This window comes from Falco biarmicus, chromosome 8 (assembly GCF_023638135.1).
Source record: "Falco biarmicus isolate bFalBia1 chromosome 8, bFalBia1.pri, whole genome shotgun sequence".
Taxonomy (NCBI): Eukaryota; Metazoa; Chordata; class Aves; order Falconiformes; family Falconidae; genus Falco; species Falco biarmicus.
The window spans coordinates 22,902,503-22,927,260 of NC_079295.1; the positions used below are offsets into that span (position 1 = coordinate 22,902,503).

At 39.9% G+C, this 24,758-nt stretch overlaps 1 protein-coding gene across 1 annotated transcript in view; it reads left to right on the forward strand.

Moving 5' to 3' along the window:
• The window catches only part of STK39 (serine/threonine kinase 39), a 101,764-nt gene extending 92,882 nt beyond the window's left edge, over positions 1–8,882 (forward strand). The window contains exons 16-17 of the mRNA XM_056350364.1: positions 3,239–3,303; positions 7,411–8,882. Of these exons, the coding sequence (XP_056206339.1) occupies positions 3,239–3,303; positions 7,411–7,485 (140 nt within the window). The 3' untranslated portion in view covers positions 7,486–8,882. The remainder of the gene's footprint in view (positions 1–3,238; positions 3,304–7,410) is intronic.
• Positions 8,883–24,758: the final 15,876 nt, after the last annotated feature.

Genomic DNA, 24,758 nt, shown 5'->3' on the forward strand with positions numbered 1-24,758 from the left:
TAAATGGGGACAAGACCTAGCAAAACAAAAGGAAGGAGTTAGAAAACTGAAAAAGATACCAACAGGACTGTATTGTTTTTCTAGGTAATTACGCACACCTTGATTTGATTCTTAGTTGATGTTAATTAACATATGCTTTCAGATGTTGCAGAAGAAGCAGGCCTTTGGGGGATTTGCATTCACGGTGGCTTCATTGAATGGGCTTAATGACATGATTTTGGCAAAACCATTTTTATTGCTATTCTGTATAGACCAGAAAATACAAAACACAGAGTGCGAAAAGTCACAGATGAAATATTAGTTTTACTTGGAAAATGCTGAACAAGTATAATTGAAATTGAAAAGATCTCTCTCTAGAAAACTGCAGGTGAGACTATTTTTTAATGTAAACTTGTAGTATGGACTCTTTGCAGGTCTGCTTTCTCATTTTCAAGCATAGCCTGAAAACATCTGGCATTACTCCCTTAAATTCTCTTAATCTTCTGTTTGATTAAACATGTCCCACTCTAATTATGGCCCATCAGAGAAGCAAAAATAAAGCATATTTCAAACGCTTGCTTCAGATGTTTCTCTAGCATTTTATCTGTAAAAGTTTTTGGCTTGTGTTCATATTAAAAGTAGAGACAAGTGAACAAATTGTGTCCCTGTAGCCTTTTAATGAGCAATGTTCTTTGAAAAGCAGTTTTCTTGAAGAATGATATCCATCTAAAATATTACTCCTTTCTGTTATGGTGCTTAATTAACAACAAAGAAAGTAATTAGAATTAACTATTTACATATATTGCTAGTTTATCTTTTGCTATTTTTGCTTTGAAATTTGTAATTTCCTTCCTGGTAAAGGGTCAGCAGGAAGGTTAGATTTTGATATTACTTGTGAATTCCTCAGTGCTGCCTTCCACTGTGTTATCTTTATTACAACACTTGCTGATAATGGGCTGCTGTTTGCAACTGCAACAATAACAGCTTTGCCAGTAACTTTGCCTAAGGGCAACTGGAAATTTTTGTATTCAGGCGAAATAGCCAAGCAGCATGCTGACTTGCCTTAGTTGTTTAAAACTGCTCAACATTAAATAAAAGGCTGCCCCTCCTGGAGATGAGAATGCATTTGAAGCTGATCTTTTTGTAACATTTTATAATAGGTGAAGTTAGAAATCTTTGGATTTAGGACCCAGGTTCTATCTGGTTTTGTAGCGCTGTCTTGGTTCCAGTGAAGACAGCTAATGCTAGCTGGAGAATTTGTTCTTTCTTTTTTATTTTTCTTTAAGACATGTTTTACGGGGATTTGGATAAGCCAGAGCTGCTCTTGAGTGCATGATACTGTTTTATAGATTTTTAAGGCATAATAAATTGAAGGTATTTTATCTTGGCTTCAGGAGCTTTGAGGCTGAACACTCTGTTTTGCATGCATATGAGGTTCTAAGTATTAATTGTAATGAAAATCATTATCCCTATTTGCATGTATTTTATCAGGTAGGAGGTATTGCAATAAAATTGACTTACTGATTGTGGAACTGAATTGTGTAATTAAAATAAAAATTGTTTGTGATGAATAAAGAAGATTATTAATAATGAAGCTTTAAAAACAGAAAGACTTTATGTTGTAGTGCCTGTAGTTGAGTTCATTTAACTGTGAAGGTTAACTTTATTTTTTGCTGAAAAGTGTTCTCTACAAAATCTACCTCGTGCTTGCTTTTAAGGCTTGTTTTTACTTTCAAACACTCTTTCGTGCCCGGTCAAATTTGTTACAAGTATATAAGCAATCCTTGGTGCTATTGTAGTGGTATAAAGAAAATGAGACCCCCAAAAATTGTATTTCTATTTAACAGTCTTAGATTGGCCTAATTGTTTATGACTTTAAATTCCCTTGCCAAATACTGTACTTTCCCCTGTGAGGCCAATTTCTGTTACTACGCAGTGAACCATATATGATCAGGCACAGTAGGAGTAAAAATTTTACCATTGTGATGTTAGAAGATGGAGGAAGCAGGAACCTGAGTTTGTAGCAGTAGGACATTCAACATGCAAATGTTGGCTCTATATCTTCCACCATATGAAGTCTGTGGAAGGTATTATTTATGGAAAAAATATGTTTTCTTGTTTCTTTGCTTTATGTACTTACCTGCTCAGTGGACTAAGAAATGTCTGCTACTCAGTATCTGTTTATTTCCTTTTTAAAATCTTGCCTAAACAGCTCTGCCAAATGTGGCGTCTTTATCTCATGCTGATGTCCTGTTGATGACATCTTGTGCTCATAAATCAGTCTGGCACTAAGGCTCTCAGCCATTCGGTCCAAGTTAGCTCAGATCTATGACTCTGCAGAGCTGGGGAGCAAGTTTAGTAAAAGTACCAAGCTGAAAGCAGCCAGATTTTTTGTCAAGATTAATGGTAGCAATATTGTAAAAAAAATAGACTAATTAAAAGTGTGACTTAGATGTTTTGATAGAAAATGGGCTTATTATTTTTCTACCTCCTCCTCCTCTGTTTAAGGAATAAGTTATTGCTTCCTGCTACTTCTGTCATGGCATACAGCTTCCTTCCCTGGACACTTGGGCTCTGTAGATCAAGTTAAACTGTTTACTGCTGTTGCATGACAAATCTCGGTCATACTTATTCAAAGTAGTTTGAAGATCAGCTCCTTGTGTATCACTCTTTGCTTGCTTTTCTTTTGGTAGTGAGTGGTTACAGATCACCAAGTGTCTGTGTGGGTACTCATGCCAGCCCTCAAAAGGGACAGAAGCACACGTATAAAGCCAGGAGAAACAGAAGTTAAGAGGGGACAGCCTTCTAGAAACTTATGCTGATGGTGGCCCTGGCTATAGTAGAAACATGGTATAAATCATGACAGCCATCAGCTTATCCTTGGCTGCACGATTCTCCCATTTTCCTTGCACTTGCAGTTGTGTGATTTTTAATTTTTTATGGAATATACTAAACTAAAAATTAGGGTGTTTTTTGGTTTTTTTTTTTGGTTTTTTTCCCCTGCAATTTGGTTTTCAGGCAGATTTTTCCCGCTAGTCTGTTCACATAGTCACAAAGTATCAGTGACCTCAAAGGAAAGAAGGCAGGATTTATGGCAGCCCAACTGCCCTCTGACTTTCAAATGACAGCTAGAGTGTGATTGTTTCAAGTGGTAATTTACAGATATGTATGTGTGTAGAATTCAGTAGAAGATTCAACATGAGGCTTGATGTCATGTTGAATTCTATAAATTGTATTTTTTTCATATTTTATTTTACAGTTGCTGCTAACTTACAGAAGATAGTAGATGATCCAAAGGCCTTGAAAACTTTGACTTTTAAGTTGGTAAGTAAAAGCAAATAAAAGCATGAAGGAAGAAACAAATTAATTATCACAGTATTCACACAGAGTCTGGATTTTATCTCATTTGCAGCTATTTTGTTGAATAAATGTGTCGACAGTAAGATGATTGAAGTTGCCATGTGTGAGAGAAAAAAAACCCTAAACCCTATTTTGACATGACATTGGGGATGTATACAGTCATATAGCTCCCAAACTGTGCAGGGGGAAAGAGGCTCATTCACATGAGTTTTGAGGAAGTCTGAGGTTTAGGTGAGAAACTACGGGGAGAAAACCCCTGGGAAGAATTGTAGAAATAAGTAAAGCGGGGAAAGCTGTAGCTGTTAGGTTAGCTCCCCTCCAGTCCCAGTCCCTTAGCTCTGTCCTGGCTGAAGTGTCCTCTGTTGGATGTTTTATTCCAATCCCAGTTTTTGCAACACCTGCCACCATTTTTCTTGCGTGCAGGTCACCCTCTCCACTGCTTCCTTCTCCTTGGTTCTTCCCTTCAGCCTTCTTTGAATTGACCATCCACACCTGCAGGCTGATCTTGTTCCCACTGTATTTCGTTGCTCTTTATCCTTCCTCACCTCTTTCTGTCTTTTGTATATACATCAGACCCTAGTTTTGGGTCTGGGACTCTTTTCTGTGCTGTATTTTGCGCCCTGGACTATGGGTCCTAATCTTGGTCAATTTTGATGCTCTCATGATTTAATGTGAATAAATTTACATTGCAAAAATTTCAGAATTTATGTTCTGCATTTGTTTTTATTTCTTGCTAAAAGTAAGTTGAAAAATTTGCATACCTAAAGCTATTGAATGATTAGCTATGTAAATACAAAACTCTTACCAATTAGTTTTCAGCATCTCTTGCTAAGAGTGACTCAGCTGCGTATGAAAGACTAGACTGAATGTCTGCTAGATAAGCAGGCCTTCAGAATCACAGCTTTGTTTATAAAGGCAGCTGCTTCAGCTGGGCTGTAGAGAGCCATTTTTAGAGAGTAAGTGGCCTAGTTGATGAGAATTTATTAATTCGGGATTGTTCTTCCCATGTCATTTTTTTTAAATATAGATTTGAGTAGTTTTAACTGACCAAATCATTTGGACTCATTTTTCCCCTACAGTCCAGTAAAATCACCAGAACTTACACGTTTCTTTTGAGAAGGGGTTGGAGTGGGGGAATAAAGACATGTAACCCAAATTGTTTTGTGTTTTGTGGCACTTACTGTCTAAATATAGCTTAATGGCTGATGATTCTCTTTTTGCAGCTGGTCTGTGTTCTTGCTGTCTATAAACATCTGACTTCGCTTTATTGTGTAGTCAATGGCATCTCACCAAGAGCATTTAGATATGTAGGTGCTCCACAGGCTCTGTAGAAAAGTCTGGGTTCCTAGTGCTCACACCTAAAATAGAGGTTTGAGATTCCAAAATGTAATATCCCATAGTATGCGTCTAGTGTTTTATATACATTGAAAACAAATCCATTTGAAAATTTAGGTTGGGGTATTTCTGTGATTCAGTTGGATTTATTGCTGGGGTGCAGGCACCATCACACAGTATCTCAGATTCCAGTGAGGGAATGCTGTTATAATCCTACTCCTTACTATAATAGGAATTAATAGACAATCCAAAATCAGTGTCTTTTGTCCCTTCTCAAGGTAAGTTCCATTGGCTAGGTAGCAATTCCTGAAGTGAATTTTTAATGTAAGTTTCTTCCTGATATTTTTAACCTAGGTTTCCTGCAGTAGTTCCTTACTTCCTGGGAAAAGAACAAAACCACAAGAAGTATCCTAATTTATTGTTATCATTGGATTAATTTAACATATATTCTGTATCTGCCTGTTTCTACAGTGTGTAGTGGAGTTGCTAAATGAATTGTTGCCTAGAACTGTCATTTGTTTATATGCCCTACTGCTTCTTTGTTTCTCTTAGCAAGGTCTCCATGAATTTGAGAGCACTTGTATACAACTTGATTAATACACATTTTGTGGGTAAATATTTCATGGGCATTCAAAATCTAAATGTAGCTAATCCTATATCCATTCAACGAATTCAATTGGAGAGTGCTCCTGCATAAGTTTCTACAATTTGTGGACAAAGAATCTGGTTAGTTTCTCACTGCTTGCAGATTGCTTTAGCTGGTATTTTGCTGGTATGTAATATTTCTATTCAAACAGCAAGCATTTTCATCTTTGGGGAAAAAAGAACAACTTAAGTCTTAACCATTTTTGTCTTTAATGGTTGCTAGAATGGTAAAGTTATTGAAGTGAGGTGCCTGGATGAATCTGTCTTTCAGGTTGGATCTCCCTTTTGCATATTTTTTTAACAGTGCACGTTTGATCTTAACAATGATGGCATTCTACAGAACATCTATAGTATTGAATCTCCCTTAGTTGTCTTGGCTAACACAGAATGATGACTTGCCTGCAGGATCCAGCTGTCCGCACTTTGGGAAGGAGGCTGCTTTAATACACGAGTAATCTTGGCAACACTCAAGGAAACACAAAATTATTGTGCAGCATAATTTGCATTTTATGTAAGGATTTTTCATGTGAAAAAGGGAAGAAAAAAACATTAATGAAAGAATGTATTCAGTCAATAGACAGTGAATTGCAAATACTAAGAGCTTTTATGTTGCCATTTGTGTATAGTAGTTGCACTTATGCTAGAGCACAAAATATAAGCTAGTAGTTTCCAGGTGCATTAAATATTAGACAACACTTATCGATAAGGAAGGCATTTAAAAATCTGTACGTACCTCGATACGTTATTTAACATGGCTTTGAGGAGACTGAGAGCTAGCTAGTGTAGAATGATGTTAATAGCATTAGCTCCTTTCGTCATGGTATTTTAAGTGCAAAATGCAAACTCCTATTTATTTAGTAAATTCCCAATCCAAAAAACGTGGTGGTATCTTAATAGTAACCAAAAGTGATGATCTCAGAACTTGAACTTGCTGCTTCAGTGGAATAAGACCTGTGAAATACTCTCTGAAGAGAGAACTTCTGTTCCCTGTGCCTGATCAAAGCGAATTGGAAGGAGTAGCCTGATGTAATGCTTCCACAAGTATAGAGTGAGCTTATTTTTGGTCATGAAAACTCAATGGACGGTGTCACTCTGTACCTTGTGTGCACAGTCTGAGGGCTCTTTACTTTGTATTGTGTATGCACAAACCAGTTCTAATAAAGGATTCAACTGCTACTAATGTTTAAAAGGATCAAGAGCCTCTTTGTAGGGTGAACCAATTGTTCTGACTTTTTGGGGGGGATATGCCAAGAGTATGAAGGTATCTGTCATAAGTAATTTACCATTACAAACTATTCATCCAATTGTATTATTATTTTGACTTACCTAACACAGGTGAAGAAAGCATAAACCCCCCTGTATTTAAAATGTATTCTCTTCTGTCCTACAGAAAAAAAAAAATTACACATTTAGATTTTTAAATACATTTTTTTAATGCAGACCTGAAGTAACAGTTCGGTCCTGAGCAAGATGGTTTTATATTCTTACTGTTATATGTGAAAAATGAACTAATTAGTTGTGCCAGTTTCTGTTGTGACAGGCTTTAATGAAGGATCTCAACTATACAATTTCAAGTACTAGTCAGAAAGTACTGTCAGAAAGGAGCTGTCCTTTTTCAAATATTAGTGTTTACTCTTTGTAGGCTGCTTCAATCTTCTTTTGTTTAAAAATTCAGTGGGTTGGTATTCCAAACAGACTTGATAGCTGAACTCATGAGACATATGGTGTCTACAGCACAATGTTAAAAGGTAGATTCTATACATGTAGTTGATTTCCTCCTCAGGAGTGAGAACAGCATGCTTACAAGAAAAAGCACATTTGGCTCCAGTCTGGAAAGTTTGGGTTAAAGAATTTGGGTTTTGAAGTGTTCATTTCCCAGTGTTTTTTCATAATTTTTAATATCAATTAAAACAGCGTGCTAAAACTAAGGATGCAGTTGGCTGACAGTAACAGAGGATACACCAAGCAGTCTGAAAGCTTTCCTTCAAGTAATCTGTTTGCTGACTAGGCAATATGGGGAAAATTTATAGCATGGCTGTCAAATCCTCCTTTGTAGTGTGATACACTGAACATTTCTGTTTGTACTTGCAGGCCTCTGGCTGTGATGGCACTGAGATTCCCGATGAAGTGAAACTGATTGGGTTTGCTCAGTTAAGTGTCAGCTGATGTCTGTCCCTGACCCCAAGCCGCATTGCGAGATCGCGAAGACGCCAGCTTAGATGCAAAGAAAAATTAATGCACCACACACTGAGTTCTGCTTCATTCTCTAGCAATTCACAAAGTCAGAACAAGCAAAGCCCACAGCTACACCGCTGCTGCTGCTAACATTCAAAATGCTACTAAATGTCTCTTAGCAGTTGATTTGGATTCCCCCTAAGTGAAAAGCCTGTGGAAATGCACTCAGGTGACTGTATTTATTGGTTACAAAAGGAATTTTCTATCAAGCTTACTTCTTTCATAAACTTTGAGTGATACTATTTTACCTGTACTTGTGGTTGATAATATCTGCCTCTGTTCTGTTCTATTTAGAAATTAACATAAATATAAAAGTTAAGAATTATTAGCCAAACTTGAATTCTAGCTTTAAAACTGACTGTGAATTTTATTTTTCATATATTTATGCATTACACATCCTAGTAATAAGAAAATGATTTGACTTGATTATGTGCTATTTGCAGTTAATCTCCCATTATTTAAATAAGTTTCAGGTATATCTTTGAAGTATTTGGTAACTTCTAGGGGTTTTGGGAAATTCTTTAATTAGGCATTAGCAAGCTTTTGTTGGTTGTGTGTCTAAAAACCAGTCCACAAACTGATTGTCAAGGGCGTGGGAGGTGCCTTGCAGACATTAATGTTTTAAGAATGTGCCTGAGGCTGCTTAAGTAATCTCCATTTTCTAGAAGTACCATACCTATGGTACTGTATATATAAATATATGTAGTTATCTGAGCAAGGAGCAGATATACAGTAGAAAAGTTGTTAGAGTATTTTGACTATGCTTTACTGGGGACTCTGAGCTAGAACTACTTTGAACTGTTGTTATTACGGTAGACAGCTTACTGTGTCCATCTCCGATCCAACTTATCCTTAATAGCAGAAACTGGTTTCATACAGGTGATAAGAAGTTGAAGAACGGAACTGAAGCTTTACTTGAAGTTCTGCAAAATACCAAAGTGGAGTGAAAGTAATAGGGCTTTGTGCAATGATAAAGTAAAAATCTGTTACGAAGAAAACACTTCTGACCCAAGTAGTCGTATGCTTAACCTGTGACATAGATGTTATGGAGCTAGCGAACCTTAGAGAGACTTTCAAGTTTGGAGATGTGTTTCTTGGAGGTTATAATTTAAACTACTTCCTAGCTAATTCTAGATAAGCGGCAGCTCTTTAATGTACTGAAAAAGACAAATATATATTATTAAGAGAAGTTATTTATAATGCCTTGTCATAATTGTTGAGGTGTTCTTGAGCCATTTGCGTACGACTCAATGTAATCCATCCTACTGTTTACATGATGATTACTCCGAGATGACTGCAAAGTTTAAAAAAATAAAAGTGTATTGCACACACAGATCTGTATTTTCAATTTCCGTGCTCTACGTGCGTTTAGACAGCTGTGCAGCAGGGTGATGTTACAAATGCTTGCTGCCCTTACTTAGTTTACGAGCATCACCTGGGGGAGGAGAAGGGGAGGTAACACCGTCTGCTTGCCCATGGGAAAGGGTTGCTCTTGACTACCTGCTTTCCAGTGCATTGCAAGAAACCACTTTTAAGACTCCCGAGGTGTTTGTGCTTCAAGAAATCATTCGGTTGTTTGGGGCAGGACCCGTGCGCCTGTGGGACGCTGTTTTGTGTGGGGCAGAGGGTGAGTGGAGCCGGGGGCAGGGTGGGGGCTGACACTTGCTGCCCCCAGGCCAGGTGTGCGGCTCACAGCCCCAGCTGAGGCTCATTGGGGCGGTTGCCCTCCTGGGGTGATGGGTGCCCTTGGCCCGTCAGTGCAGGAAGCCCCGCCCTGGGGGAGGGTTTGGGAGGGTTTTTGGGCAGGGGCTGTGGATGGGCCCTGTGCTCTGGCGGGAGCCGGTGAGCCGCAGTGGTGAGTGTGCCTTTCCTGAGCTTCAGGGGGGCTGTGTGGGCACGGTGTTGCTGGTTATCTGCTTGGTATGTCTTCTGCGTCAACTGTATCATACCTCAGCACCCTGTAATTGGCTGTTTATCCTTTGCCTTGCCGTGGGATGCGCTTTGTCCCAGTTGGTTTGTGCATGCCTTGCGGGCGCAGCCAGGGGAGGAATGGGGCTGGGGGCTGGCAGTGGCCACCCCACGTGTAGCTTGGCGGTGCTGGGTGAGAGCTGGGGGCACTGTTGTGTCTGGTCTGGGGGGGCAGGCTGCAACTGGGCAGCTAATTATTACTCCGTGTTGGAGTAGGAGTAAATTAAAAGGTACCATAAATGTGCATCTACCAGTGAAACAGTTGATGACCTGCAACACTGAGATGGGGTGGCTGTGGAGCAGGACCCACAGGGGTTCAGTTCAGAGCATTACTGTTAGATTACATATGTTAACATATGCTTCTTGAAATGTTGCACCAGTGTTGACTCATCCACCTGCATAGTAGTTAGCTGGTTAGCTTTCTTTTTCAGGCAAAGAAATGAATGTTCATGGAAGCTTGTTTTCACAGATCTGTAAAAGAAGTGGGAATATATAATTGGATGAAGATCGTGTGCCACCTGCTATACGCCTCCCCAGAGGTTGGGGAAAAGGTGTTGGGGTATGAGTAGCAACTGACAAAGTGCTCATCTGCCGTATTGGTTGGGGCTGCCAGGAGGTATCTAAGTAAAGAAGAATGTAATACTTTAATTGAATCAGTCAGCAGTATTGTACCAAGATAAAGCTGTAACAGTTGTTGCTCACTTGCAGTCTGATGCAGAAACATGCCAGTGCTTCATTGAGCTTCCTTGGTTCAGTGAGACCGTGAATTCACGCAGCAGCATTATTTATTGCAACTGTATTCTTTTTTTAGGTATTTTTGCTGCTGCTGCTAAGGTATTGTGAATAAATACAATGTGAGCAAAATGAGTTCAGGTCAATGACCTGAAAGAAAAGGTAGCTAAAACTTTAGTGTCTGTTAACATGAGGTTTGTAAGCAGTTTATTCTTGCAGCTGTATACAGGTAAAAAAAAGGCAAAAATATACAGTAGGTTGCAGCAGATGTGTGTGCAAATGATAGAGTAGATGCCAAATGTAATAGGAATTTGCTTCCTGAATACTATATTCACACCCTCCCTTGAATACCAAGGGAAAAGAGAAAACCAGGAACTATTCATTTATTCATGTTTACATGAAAAGCATTTAGGAGATGGGTACAGTTCTCATATGGATGATACGACTTGCCCCAAAGCAGTTGTGGTGCTCCTGTTAGAAAGATGTTGCTGGACAATACCCTGGGCCTGTTGCTGACTGGAGCACCTGGCTGGGTTTGAAGGAAGAGATCTCTAGTTAATGAGGTGAAGCTGGAACAGGTGAGCTACCATATAGCTGTCTCTTAAGGCCAGGAAAACAGGGCTTAATTAGAGGGTTCTAAAAATACAATCATCTGGAGCGATGATTATATGTCACCACTTGCAGCTGGGCACTTGCAGGCTCTCTGGGCTGATGAATGTCAACATTGGTGGAGCCACCCTGACGGTGTGCTGAAAGCAGCTCTGTGCGGTCGACCAAGATGAAAGTCAGCTGATGAAACGCAGTTCTGTATTTGTCACTTTCAAAGTGTTAAAAAGGATGAATATAAACACAGAATTTAGCTCAGCACAAAACCAGGTCTGGCGAATAATTGGTTTGTGCATGTGTAAAGGAGTGGGAGAGGAGGATCACTTCCAGCTTTTTACGTCCTGGGACACCAGCGTGGGCTTCAGGCTGGGGAGGCTGCCTCCCACTCTGGCAACATATGCTTTTCATGCCAAGAGAACAGGAGCGCATGACTTTTTCTTCTGACAAGTGCTGACCTCGTATATTCCCACTGACACATACAGGGAGTTGCATTCAAGCTGCAATGCAGCTAGCTAGTTGTGATAAATATTTTTGCTTTCCAGAAATATTGTCCTATGTGCTACCACAATTTCATTTCTAGACCTCCCAGCCTCAGAGCACACTTCTGCTTTGTGCATGGAGGTGGAAGGGGGAGAGGGGAAATAAGCCAAGAAACATAATTTAATTTTCTCTCCTCCACATTCTCGCCTGAGATGAAGATGAATGTGTGCCTTTTCAGCCAGCTTGGTCTAATTTAAAATCTCCAATTTGGGGGCTTCCAGAGCAGTCCTATAAAATTTAATTGTGGGGCATCCCTTCTGAATGTTTTTAAACAGCTTTATTCCTCTGAGAGGGAATGCTGCGTGCAGCTTTTAAATGGTGTGTCTCCCCCTCACACTTCCCTTAATCAGAGATTTGTTTTCCTTTTCACCACCTACCTCTGCATAATGATGTTGGATGGTGAGATTGGCCTGTGCCTGAAATCAGTTAGCTCTGATGATGACTCTGACACAGACCTAAAACACTGCTAATTGAGTGCATTGAAAATGCTGATTTTTGTGTAGCAGGGAGCAGAAAATGTTGTCTCAGTCCCTATCTTGTTTTTTTCAAAGCAGCAAAAAAATACGAGACCTTGTTGATAATGAACAGCAGTTGGTATTTTTTTTTTCCTCTGGATCAATTCTGATATAACTGTATTCAGTCAATTGCTGTGGGTTTTTCCACCACATCAAGTGGGCAGCCTTTCCACCCTCTTGCAATGTACTTGTGCATGTGCATGCACTAAGAATGCTAATAGCTTTAAAATGAGGGGGTGGAAGAGCAGCAGGAGCCTACATCTTTGAGTTCCTTGTGCATGTGCTCTGCTAATGAGCTGATGGAGCAGCTGGATTTACTCACACCATGAAAACTCCAACAAAGTCTGGTTTACTTGTGTTTTATTACACAGTGGTCTAACTGATGAAATACCCAGGTATATTAGTTGAGCACTGTGACATTTCAGTTATTCATTTTCCCTCAATGACTAAGAGTAACATTATAGCGCACATAAAATGTGGTTTTATAGTGGCTTTATGATTATTAGATTGATGCTTGTCAAGCTGCTTGCGTAGTCATTGTAATCTGAGGTGTTGAACCAAACTCAGTAGCTGTGAAGTTGTCTGCTCCTAATAATGTTCAGAATATGGGCAGTGGTGAATCAACAAGGGACTTGGAAGAGTGTATGGTAAGAAGAAGAAATATTTAATTTTCACTGCATAAACTGATAGGGAGGCAATCTTGTCTTTCTCAGGACATGAATATTTTGCCATCTAATTTTCAAATGTCAATTTGAAACATTATGCTCGTTTATTGTCTCAGTAGGATGTAGAAAAACATCTATGCAAGTGGATGCCTTTATATAGAGGAACCGCTATTAGAAATAGAATTGGAGTAGTGCGAAAATACATGCTTCCCCCCCCCCCCCCCCCCCCCCAGTACAAATTTTAAGAATTAATGAAAACCAGCTATTTTTCAAATATGGAACATTTAGAATATTTTTTTTATTCTTATTTCTGGAAAGTAACTAAATGGTTATTAGATCTTTTTCATCCATGTAATAATTCAGGTTTATTAAAGAAATATGCTGCTCATGCATAAAAGTGCTGAGGTTCTTTAGATTTATTTTGAGCAAAAGTCTTTTTGTTTACTATGCACCTGTTTCCTTTGAGACATCTCGAAATATGAAGGAATTTAAGGTTATTTTGGTAACACAACTGTCTTCATGTACAGGTAGTGTGTGTGGCTGTCATCAACAGGCAGATGAACCAGAAGAACCAGAGTGTGTCCAGTGGTTTCAGGGAGGTGGACTCTCTACTATTCATGTCATATAAAACCCACATCAATAGACAAAAAGATTGTATCTCCCAGTAGCAAAACTTCTGTGTTCTGAAAGATGGACTGTGTAGTGCTAGACTGGAAAGCCTCTGTAAGGGCAAGGCCTGTGTTTCTGCCTATATCTCTGTTTTTGAAAGCCTGGAATTGATTTTATGAAGTATTCTGATATTGGGGTGGGGGGAAAGTGGAAGGCAAAAAAAAAATAAAATATGCTGAAGCTGATGTATTTTGACGTTAGAGCCTGTACCTCTTAAGTTTCATAATGTGAAGGGCAAAAATTTTTGAAGACTGTTACCAGGAAAGCTCCTTATGTCTCTAACAGTTATTATTCTGTCCAATACATCAAGGAAGGTTGAGAGACCCAAATATGCCATTACGTTAACCTGTTGGTATTTGTATTGTTAAGGTTGCTGGAAGTTTGGTTGTTTTGTTCTGGCAAATGAGTATCTTTCGCTAAATCCCTGCATTGTGCTCGTACTCTATTATTGACCAAGAAAGAACAAAGTGTTAAATTAAGGAATTTTATACTTATCAAATGGTCAGCAAACACAAGCTTGTTTGGAACCAGGGAGGCGTGCATGACAATGCTCCCTCTTCTCCCAGGCTTCCCCGTGGTTTAACCAGTCCTTTTGGCCAGTGTTCCCTTCCCACCCGGTCTGGTGGGACAAGGTTCCCGTGCGATGGCGCAGCAGGGCATCGCACCCTTGCAGCGAGCTGTGCCAGCCGTGCCAGCGGGCCTGAGCATGCCCAGCCAAGAAGTTAGCAGTGCTCTCTGCTCCTGTAGAGTACCTTCTTGAAAGTAAACTTTCTGTGCCTGTTTTTGCAATAGAGGTAAAGGATTTTGTACTTAGACCAAGAAATATATTTGATGGTTTTCTAGGTTGCTTTGATCACAGTTTTTAGTATAAGCTAAAAGCTTTATCTTTCTGACAGTGCAAGATGGGCAATTTGTGAAATCAAATAAAATTCCTAACCATTTTTTCTTAGGTCTGAGGAAAGGTGTTTGTGAAGTGAGTGATCACATTGAGGAATAGTGCAATAGATACATGATTGGGGTTGTTAAACCTGGAACTGTTTCGAGTATCTCGGAGAATCAGCTGAGAATCCTGTTGAATTCAAGATCTCTTCTTCTTTTTTTTCTTATTAGAGCATCTCTGATTAAAACAAACTTTAACTTACTGGAGCATTTACTCTATATTATGAGAAATAGGAAGAGGGTAGAGAAAAACACCTTAAATTAGAACAGAAAATCTAGAGGGAAGGACCATTATTGAAATCTCGGCCCCATGAATTAATAATACTCCACAATGGCTTCAGTGGGACTAAAATTTCACTCCCTATCTGTGTTGATTATGAGCTCCTCAGTTTACTCCTGGGGCTATAAAATGGAAAAGGATCCAATCATGATTAAAGAGTAGGTGTGATTTGAATGGAAGGTGATTACTAAAATCTCCCTGAAGTTTTCCACCCTGCTTGTGCTGCAAGCTTTTCCTATTTATAATAGCATAGCAGAGCCATCCAAGCAGAAAATGACACCAGAGAGAAAGAGTTTTCTGATTGTTTCTGATTAGGTTCAGTGCTAACCTTGTAAATCTGTTTGTCAGGCAGGGCACAGTCTAGTCATCCATAAACCTGATGCTTCACAGAAGATTGAAAGGGTGAGGAAACTCATGCACTTGTGTGTTGCTTGATACATTTTTTAATTTTTTTTTCTCCGAATAGATCTTCACAAAGATAAATCTAGACTCTTGGATGAGAGCTATTAAGCTACAATTTAGCATTATATAAATTACTCTACTTGTTTAAAACTACTGTGTGTTCACAGATTTGTGTGTATTGTATAACAGTACCTCCTTGTTGGATTTGTAAGGCCAACAAAGGTCTGTGTCTCCGAGGTCTGTCCCATTTGAAGGAACCGTAGCTTGTGTCGGTGGAAATCAAAGCAGGGCTGTGTTTAAGCAAATGAGTGAGTGTTACTCCTTCCACTCCCCTCCCCCCCTTTTTTTTGGTCATTATCTTCATATTCTGTTGTCAGCATAGTCAAGCAGGGTGTTTTTCATAGGCAGATATTTTAATTTTTAGTAAAGTAATTGCAGATAATGTCTTATAGTAAGGCTATATGTATTTTAATCCAGAGATGACTGGAGCTGTTACATTTGCCTATGCCCTATAAATTGCTTTAGGCAACATAAGAGTTTATGCTAAGAGTAACAGTACTGAAGTAAATTTGATATTCTTCCTCACTCCTGGTATAAGCCAAAGGCCTAAAAATACCTTTTGGAAGAGTACTCCAGTGACCTTGTAGCAAATCAAATTGATGTGAGTTTAAATTGAAGACAGCTGTTGGATGCAAAAAAATTACAACAAAGTGAATTAAACATTCAGTTTTGGTCCAGGAAAGTAAACAGATTTGCTTTCCAATTTACGGTGTGTTAGATGTATGTTTTAGTGCTACAGAAAAGTGAGAGTGTTTACTTGCTGTGAAATTGGCATGCTGAAAATGTGTGGTAGTGTTTTGGTTTAACAAGGGTTATATTTTGAGGTAATGGAACATGCATATAATATATTCTCAAATTCAGTTGAGTAAAAAAAAAGAAAGAGTTCTTTAGCTTCAGATAAAATTTTGACTGGTTAATAACTGCAAAAAGCTTGTTTTGTTACATATGCCAAGTTTCCATGGGGCTACCACTTACCAAATAGACCTTTTTATGTATGTATTTATGCTAATTGTTCCGAGGATTACACTTGGCAGTAGAGGGAAAGGAAAATAAATTTTTTTTGCGAACTGTAAGGTTCACAACTGTTTTATATAAATATACATGTGTGTGTACATATAAAAATTGGGAATGAAAAATAACACTTAGGAGAGCTTAACAGTTATTGATGTGATTTTTGGAAAAATCAAATGCCACTAGTAAAATTAAATGGGTATGTGAAGTAACAGCATTTTGTTTGCTTAAGAAATTGCTACCATGTGCTTTCTAGGTAGGAAGCAAGAGCATCATATAAACAAAGAAGAGCAGCACAGAAGCATGCACACACCTCCAGGATTAAATACTTTATCAGGAATTCTGTCCTCATCTTGAATTTTTTGTAGTCATGTAGCTGAGCCAAATACCTATTTTTTTTGCTTAAATGCACAGTTAGGACTGACTTTATTGGAAGGCATGTTAGAGTAAGTTGTGGGAAGAATGCAGAGTGCATACTTCTCCTCTTGAAAATACTGCTTTTTGTCATCATGTGGGTCCTAATATGATTAAAAGTGCAGTTTCACAAATATGTACTTCAGGAACTTTTAAGATAAATCTGTTGCCAATTGTCTGATGATTTCCAGGCAGCTGCAGATCCCACAGATGATGTTGCCTCACCCGCTGTGAATTACTGCTTAAAGCAAATGCATGTCTTGGCATTACAGCAAACTGAGAATAAATTTGTGGGCTGGAGACGGTGGTGTACCTGAAATTTCAGAACTCATGTTTTTATAAAACTTTATTATCTAACATAGGCTTCAAAGATACAAGTAATTTTGTCACCTGTAGTATATCACTTCCACTAAAATTTCTGCAGCTCCCAAGTTTTTTGTGTCCAGTCCTTACATGTGAGGCTGCCTTGCTCTTTCTGTGCAGAATTTTTTCACCTATGGGTAGTGATGTTGGTTTTGCTTCCTTACATAGAATGGGTTTGGGTTGGAAGGGACTTTTAAAAGGCTATCTAGTCCAACACCCCTGCAATGAGCAAGAGCATAGAATCATAGGATAGTTTGGGTTGGAACCAAAAGGACCTTTAAAGGTCATGTAGTGTAATGCCCAGTCTTTGACTAGATCAGGTTTTCTTGCTTTCAAACAGTAGCATGATTAGTAAAAGTTAAAACCTGGGAAAGGACAGTACTGTTTGCTGTAATCTCTCCTCGTGAGAAGTCACCCATCCTCACAGCCCATGTCAAGGAACAACAAAATATTTCTCATTTCATTTCTGTATTTCATGTGCATGCTGCCAGCCAGTATGTGCATGCAAATACAACCTCCCAGGTGCAAGTTTTTCCATTTTTCTTTAAGAATATTTGCATTACACTTAAGCATTTTTTCCTTAAACAAAATGCAGTCTTGCTGAAATTGTGATGCATAAAAAAAGTAATAAACTGTTAGGTACTTTTGAAATGAAGGGCATGGAAAAGAAGAGGATGTAATATGATTGATGATCAGAGCTGGAAAGGGAAAACATGGGCAGGTGGTAGTATTAACACTGACAGTCCATATGGTTTTTAGTTTACTTACTGATGTGGCTGTCCCAGCATTCAAATGTAATGCAATATACTCCTTTGAAGTGGTATTTCTCTTGGGTTTAGTAGAAGATAAAAGTGCAAGCTTGTTATCAATGACATTTCCAGCACAGCAGTTTAAAAAACATAAAAAAAATTGAAAACATTTCATCATCTAAAATGTCCAGGAAGGAGATGATCTATCACAAATGAGACAACTTTGTCTGTTAAGGGTTCACTTGCCTTAGAGCCTAGAAATCCTAAAAGGTAATGTTTGCGGGCACCATGATTTATAGCCAAGGTGAAGTGTGCTGTTCCCCCGTGAAAGCTTTGCACCAAAGGGTAAGCAAGGATCCTGCAAGGTTTTTGCCTGGCTGTGCTAGAAAGCAACCAGTCCTGGGGCTCATGGGAGTCTTCAGGATGTAGAATCTGTAGGATGTCAATGGGTTGGGGTATACTTCATTTGTGTTCTTTAGTAGCCATGCTATGAGGGTAGTTCTTTCTTTTAGAGGTGGGAAGGACCTGCCAGCCTCGTCAGTCAGAACAGACTCTCCTTGCTAATCCCTACTTTCCTAATATCGCAACCAGGGAGCTTAACAAAAAAAAAAAGAAAAAATTTGTATGGGCAAGAATGGTTATTATCTAATTGGGGCATAGTACTCTGGGGTACTAAGTGAGCGAGACGTTTTTCTACTTGTCTTACGTAGTCTTATTATCGGATGTATAGGTTTTGTGTGTAGTTTATTTTCATAGAGTTGATGCTTCTTGGGCATAAAGGTTTTTGTTACAGGATGTCCCTGGAGTTCAAGACAAGAAGCAACATCTGGAGCTTAGATCTTAAAATGAATAGAGTAGCGGTGTAGGTATTTCATAGGCATCAGCCTATGTTCAGATTAACCCGTGGACCTTCTTCCATGTAACTCGTGTAGCAAATGACTTTGCCCTAAACAAGCACAGCAGCTACCTCAGGTGCAGACTGATGTAGGGTATTTTTGGGGGGAAAGCAAGGGTAATCAGTTTACGTTTACTTAGTCTGATCATTCTTCTAAGCGTATGGATGGATATATTGTCTACATGATATTCCTGACATTAACCTATCCTTGAGGTGCAAACACACAAACATAGAGTTGTTTAGGTTGCAAAAGACCTTTAAGGTCATCAAGTCCAACTGTTAACGAAGCACTGTCAAGCCCACCACTAGACCATGTCCTTAAGTGCCACATCTACACATCTTTTAAATACCTCCAGGGATAGTGACTCCACGACCTCCCTGGGCAGCCTGTTCCAATGTTCGACAACCCTTTTGGTAAAGAAATTTTTCCTAATATCTAATCTAAGTATCGTGTGTCCTGTCTGCCTGTCGGGCCTGTCTTGGGGAAGGCACGGTATGATTCCAGTAGTCAAGCTCGCTCTTGTGCTCCCTGATACTCCTCAACCTACTCACGTGCTCCTGGAGCTCTGCCACTAAGCGGAGGAGTTTCCCTACTCAGGCGTGCTCCCGCAGGAGTGCCCGCTGCTGCCGTGGCCTGGGCGACTGCGTGTTCCCACTCGAGCGCTGTCTGGGCAGCTGTGGCAGTTGCGGGTGCAGAGCTTTCAGAGGCTGTGGCTTTCTGCCAGGCAAGTGCCACTGCTCGTTGGCTGAGCTGGCAGCGCATCGGTGCCCTTCTGCACAAACTGCTGTGCAAACTGCCGCGCCAGGCTCCATCTGCCCGCCCTGCTGGCGGCACTCCTGGTCACGCTTGCTCTCCAGTGGCTTCTTTTATATGCATGGGGGGCTCAGCTGACATTTCTCCTGGCCCTACCCAGGTCCCACCACCTGCTGTCAGTGAGCTGTGGGCTCCTGGCAGCTCCCTTGGCTCCTCCAGAGGTTCCCCCAGTTTGGGAAACACCCCGAGCACCACTGACCGTCCTGCCAGTAGCGGAGCAGCTCACCTCTGCGACTGAGATACACTGCAGCATCCGTGCTGTTAGGCACACTTCTGTCTTGTGTGAATGGTGGGGTTTTTTGATCTCATTTCTGTATTGATAAAACAAATAGCCAATAACTATTTTGTCAAATACTGGTTTGCAAGGCTCAGTTTGTTTTCCTATAAACACTACATGTTCAAAACCGCTTTTAAAGGAATCTGTGAACCATAGTGTAATTTATTGCACCTAATTAACAAAAGCCAATACTTTTACAAGTAATTAAGTCACTTTAAAAATGTTACACGACTCGCCCATCTGTTTGAAGTAACAGCTAAATTGCAGTATAATCCAAATTAAAATGTATACTTCCATAACCTGTATTTCAAAGTATATGCCAGCACTTGCATTGTGTGCAAGTATGCTCCTCTATTAAAAAATGTAATTTTAATTACATACTGTATATATTCTTCATTCTAGCCCATTAGTTTTATCCCCATGTGTAGAAATGCTGAATCCAAGTACCTAGGCAGTAAATAATACTGGCTTTTAATGACCAATTAAAGCAGCCTATCATCAACCTTGGCATCAGCTGAGTTTGTAATTCAAAGTACAGATATGCTGTAATTGGTAAGAATAAAATGGTGCTCTGGAAGTATTGAGTCAGCCTCATCAGTACAGGTTACCACTCCCCAGAGGCAGCAATACTTTGTTTCATAAACCATCCTGCAACCAAAACTTAATAAAACTGGAAGCTAAATAAGTGGCTCCAAAGTGATGGCAAACATAATACAAAGCTTCAGTATACCTCGATGACTTTATTCTGAATGATCTGGACCTTTTTGTGGCCTTTGTCAGGGGAGATGGTGTCCTGTATAAAGAAAGTTTATTAACAAGACACTTATAAAAATAGCATGGTTATGTTGACACCTGCCATGTCTATAGCTACTCTAGCCCTGTAAACCTGCTGCTTGTTCCAGATGCTAGCAAAAGTTAATTTTCTGCTTTGAATGTGGTAATATAAGACAAGCTGTCCTGTCTGGTGAAACTAATCCAATAACGCAGTCCTTGATACCTCAAAAACAGGAACAGAGTAAAGTATTGCTGTGCTCAGCCTGAAATAGATTTGGTGCTGGATGTCTGACTATTAGAAAGGTACGCAGAAAGTGGAGGCAACATAGGGAGCAGAAGCAGATAAAAAGATTAAAACATTGAAATTATGGAATAAGATATACTTGATTAAGGGGAAATTAAAATGTGAAAAAATGCTGGTTTGAATTCTGATTAAGGTTATGAGCAGAAAGGTAGAAGAAATACGGAAAAAGAAACATAAAGAAAATGTGGGATAGTGAGATCTGTTAAAGATGAAAGATGATGGGACCTGCTTTTTCCATATACCTAAAACTAGACCGGGCAATACCAAAGAAAAGGTTCTTGAAGGAACTGCTTCAAGGGCTTCTTGTTTTCTAAAACTGACTAAATTCATTTTGCCAGGTATTGGACAGCACAGGACTGTAAACCCTTCAGGTAGGGACCATCTCTTCATAAAACCCTGTGTTCTTATTTTTGTAGGTGGTTTGAATGGATATGTTAGATGGGAGGATGCTGGGCTATGTAAAAGCACATTAGGAAAATGAAGTGATGGAAACAACAGGGAAATGTACCAGACTGAAGCAGATTAAAAGTGCAGACGGATTGAATGAGGCTAAAGAGACTTGTAAATCAAGTAAAAAGCTGAAGTGGGGGAAAGAGAGGAAGTAGAAGGATGTGGTGGAAAGTCAGGCTGTCCATCCTATCTTATGGTAATGGGTTTTATGCTGGGACTGACAAACGACGTGCAAGTCTGTTTTGTAAGAAACTAATAATGGAAAGAAGTAAACAGTCCCGCAAGGAGAGGAAAGAACAGCAGCAAAGCAAGCAGGTGACAGTTTTCCAGGGCTTGCTGGTTGAACGAGGGGAGATAAGGAAGAGGAATGTGTTGAGGGCTAAGCCACAGCTGAAGGACCTACCAATGGCTGGAGCCTGCTGTTTGAGACGGGGCAGCTGTGGTGATGGCAAGGGTACTTGAGTGTGGAGGGGGAGCTCTCTGGATGCTTGACCTACACTAAATGAAGAGCTAGCTGAGAATGGGGGAAAGGGAGGGGGTTTATTGTGGCTTTAAGGTAAGAGACTAGAGCCAGAAAGGGTCCACACCAAAAGCTTTGAGTGTAGTGACTGCTCTGATGAATGGAGGGGAGGAACTGCAGGGATACCAGCAAGTCCTGATGCCTTGAAACTTGAAAAGACCATCTATACTTGTCTCATTATCAAGGGGGAAGAAAATTATCGTAAATTAGATTGTTGGGATTTGTCCTGGTTTCAGATGGGATAGAGTTAATTATTTTGTTAGTGGCTGGTGCAGTGCTGTGTTTTGGATTTAGTATGAGAATAGCATTGATAATACACAGATGTTTTCAGTTGTTGCTGAGTAGGGCTTACTCTAAGTCAAGGACTTTTCAAGTTTCCATGCTCAGCCAGTGAGCAGGTGCACAAGGGGGGGGGGGGAGCAGGGCCAGGACAGCTGACACGAACTAGCCAGAGGGATATTCCATATCACAGAACATCATGCTCAGTATATAAACAGGGGGGTGTTGGCCAGGAGAGGCCAATTGCAGCTCGGGGACTGGCTGGGCATCAGTCAGTGGGTGGCTTGGATTTCATTCCTCTTGCTCCCTTTCCTCTTCATTACAGTTATTATTGTTATTATTTTATTTTTAATTTATTTCAATTATTAAACTGTTCTTATCTCAGCCCACAGGTTTTACCTTTTTCCGATTCTCCTCCCCATCCCATCAGGCAGGGGCAGAGAGTGAGCAAGTGGCTGGATGGCACCTAGTTGTTGGGTGGTGTTAAAACCACAGCAGGATTCTTCCACATGAATGAAGTTTAGGGAGGGCATCATTGTATCACCATTTTTTTCTCCAATGCAATGACTGCAAAAAGAAAAGCTGTGTAGGGAATGAAAAAGGAGTGATTGCAAGGAGGAGGTATGGCCCTGTGGGGCTTTTGCTCTCACCAATGGCATGTATTTATTAGTGTTGCCAAACAGACTTTTTATGAGCAGGGTGTCATGTTTCTGAACTGGCAGAGAGCCAGGTAATAGATAACTCAACACAGAGCCCTCTCCTGTCAAGAGTTAGTGCTATATGCCTGCTTTCATTGCACAGGTTACAAACCCATAGGTCTCATGTTCTACTTTGTCTTCATAAGGAGTAGGCTTAATGGGAAACTGGAGAGTTTGCTACTTGCTATGTCTGCCTGCTTGCATTTGATAAGAGGTGAAGTTTCTGGTGAGTGAAGTACTGCCTGGAATACAGTGTTCTTCCCCAGAAACTTTGATGATATCCCAGTTGATTTCACTGTGAGTAGGAGTAGGACCCGAGCTGGACACAGAGAATGAAATTCAGCCCTTCGTAAACAGGCATAAATCCCATTGAAACTCATGGGGCTTGTGACTTGGTTCAAATCTGATTTGCCTCACACAGCTCAATCCAAATGCAGTCTGTAGTACAGCAGATAACGGAGACCACTGTTTTACTTCATTGTCCTTGAATTTGTATGAGGATAAGATCTGATCGGTAATGGATAAGTGTTGAAACTTCTTGCAATAGAAGATTATTTTGAGGAGGGATTTTAATGAAGTTGAATAAATCATAAATTTTTTTAGAACGTTTCAAAATGTTTTATCCATTTCTGCTCTTGCTACACTTTGGCACAGCTTTTCTTTTAAGTTGTTCCTATAAATGTCTTATGCTAAGCAAGAATCAATGTGTGATGTGAGCATGATGCACTTAGAGTTCAACAGTTGGTGTATCAAGGTGGATGAGTCCAGGCACTGGTTGTGGCTTATTTCACTTATGTGGCCGCTATCTTTATTGCCAAAAGTGAATGGATATCGTGCTAAATAATTTTGTACTCTGGGCCTGCTAGCACTTTGCTAATGATACTGTAGGGAGCTCTCTACTTCCCTCTTGCTTTTGTTGCTGTCTTATGGTGTCTGAGAGGTCTGCTTTGTTTTTGAGGAAAGAGGTCATGCTAGAATATAGGCCAGAGAAAGGAACTCCTAAAGGAAAAAGGGACATAGGGTTTGGAATTATTCTTGATAGTTTTGACTTATCTGCAGATATGGTAGGTGTTAACCTGCACACCTCAAGTTCAGGATATTTGCTTCCCCTAAATAAAAGTTGTGTGCATTACAAAACCATTGCACATAATTCTGCACAGCTTGATATGTAACACTGCCTTTGCAGAATAAATGCTCAAGGATAAATCTTGCATGACGAATAAATCACCTTTCAGTCTCCTTAGCTCTTTCAGGTGAGGCAGAAGGATAATGTAGAGTCAGCTAACTCGCAGACCGAGCAGAAAAATGGATCTTTTTTCCTACGTTAGGCATGTCATCAGAGGAGATACTTGAGACAATTCTATTACAGGTGCAGCTGAATCAATAAGGCATATTCATTTTTTTCCCAGATGACTCGTCTTCTATTTCATAAATTCCTATTTTTAACAAGAGAAAAGTAAGCAGATATTATGCAGTACAATGTTTCATGTCATATGGATCTCCTTTTCTGGCATGTTGCTGCTTAAATAGGGCAGCTTCAGCAGTTTTAAGAAAGTTTTGTTACTACTGTTTTCACTTAGGGCAGTGCAAATTTCTTTGAAAATCTATGACAATCAATTAAGTAAATGAGAAAATAGAATGCTTGTAATTAAGATAATCAAGCTACATGAAATCCATCCTACTAGTGCTAATATCTCTATATCTCCAAGCTGTGTGTTAATTAAACACGATGTAAGTGTTGCAATTAGACTTGGGCTGCTATGGTGAAAATGAGAGACAAATGGAAATGTTTGGAGGGGTTTTTACTGTATGTGAAACTCTTAGTTGTTTTAAAGCATCTTGTTACGATTTGTAAGGTTACTGCATTGCTGCAGACACTCCCGGGATGCCTGAGGACTCTGTCGCAGGCTTCAGCTGCTTCTGAAACGGGTGACCCAAAGAAAATACACTTTGGTTGCAAAAGCTACGTATCTTCTCAGGAGCGCGTGTTATTTTCCTCTCAATTTCATGAATGAACTTGCATTACTGAGCTCTGAAACCAGTGGTCAAAGAGGTTAGGTATTTCATTCTACATAGGAAATGGCAAAGGGGAGAATGGGAAGAGGGGAATTATGCTGACTAGTTCTTACAATAGAAGGGACTCTGTCCTGCTTTTTTGTCCTTCCGTGTTTTTATTTTGATGTGAAGACCCTAAGGTTGCCCAGGCCTTCCTACCAGACAAACAGCATCTTGATATTGGGAGGCAAACACTACATGAGACTAACTGGATAATCTGGGTGT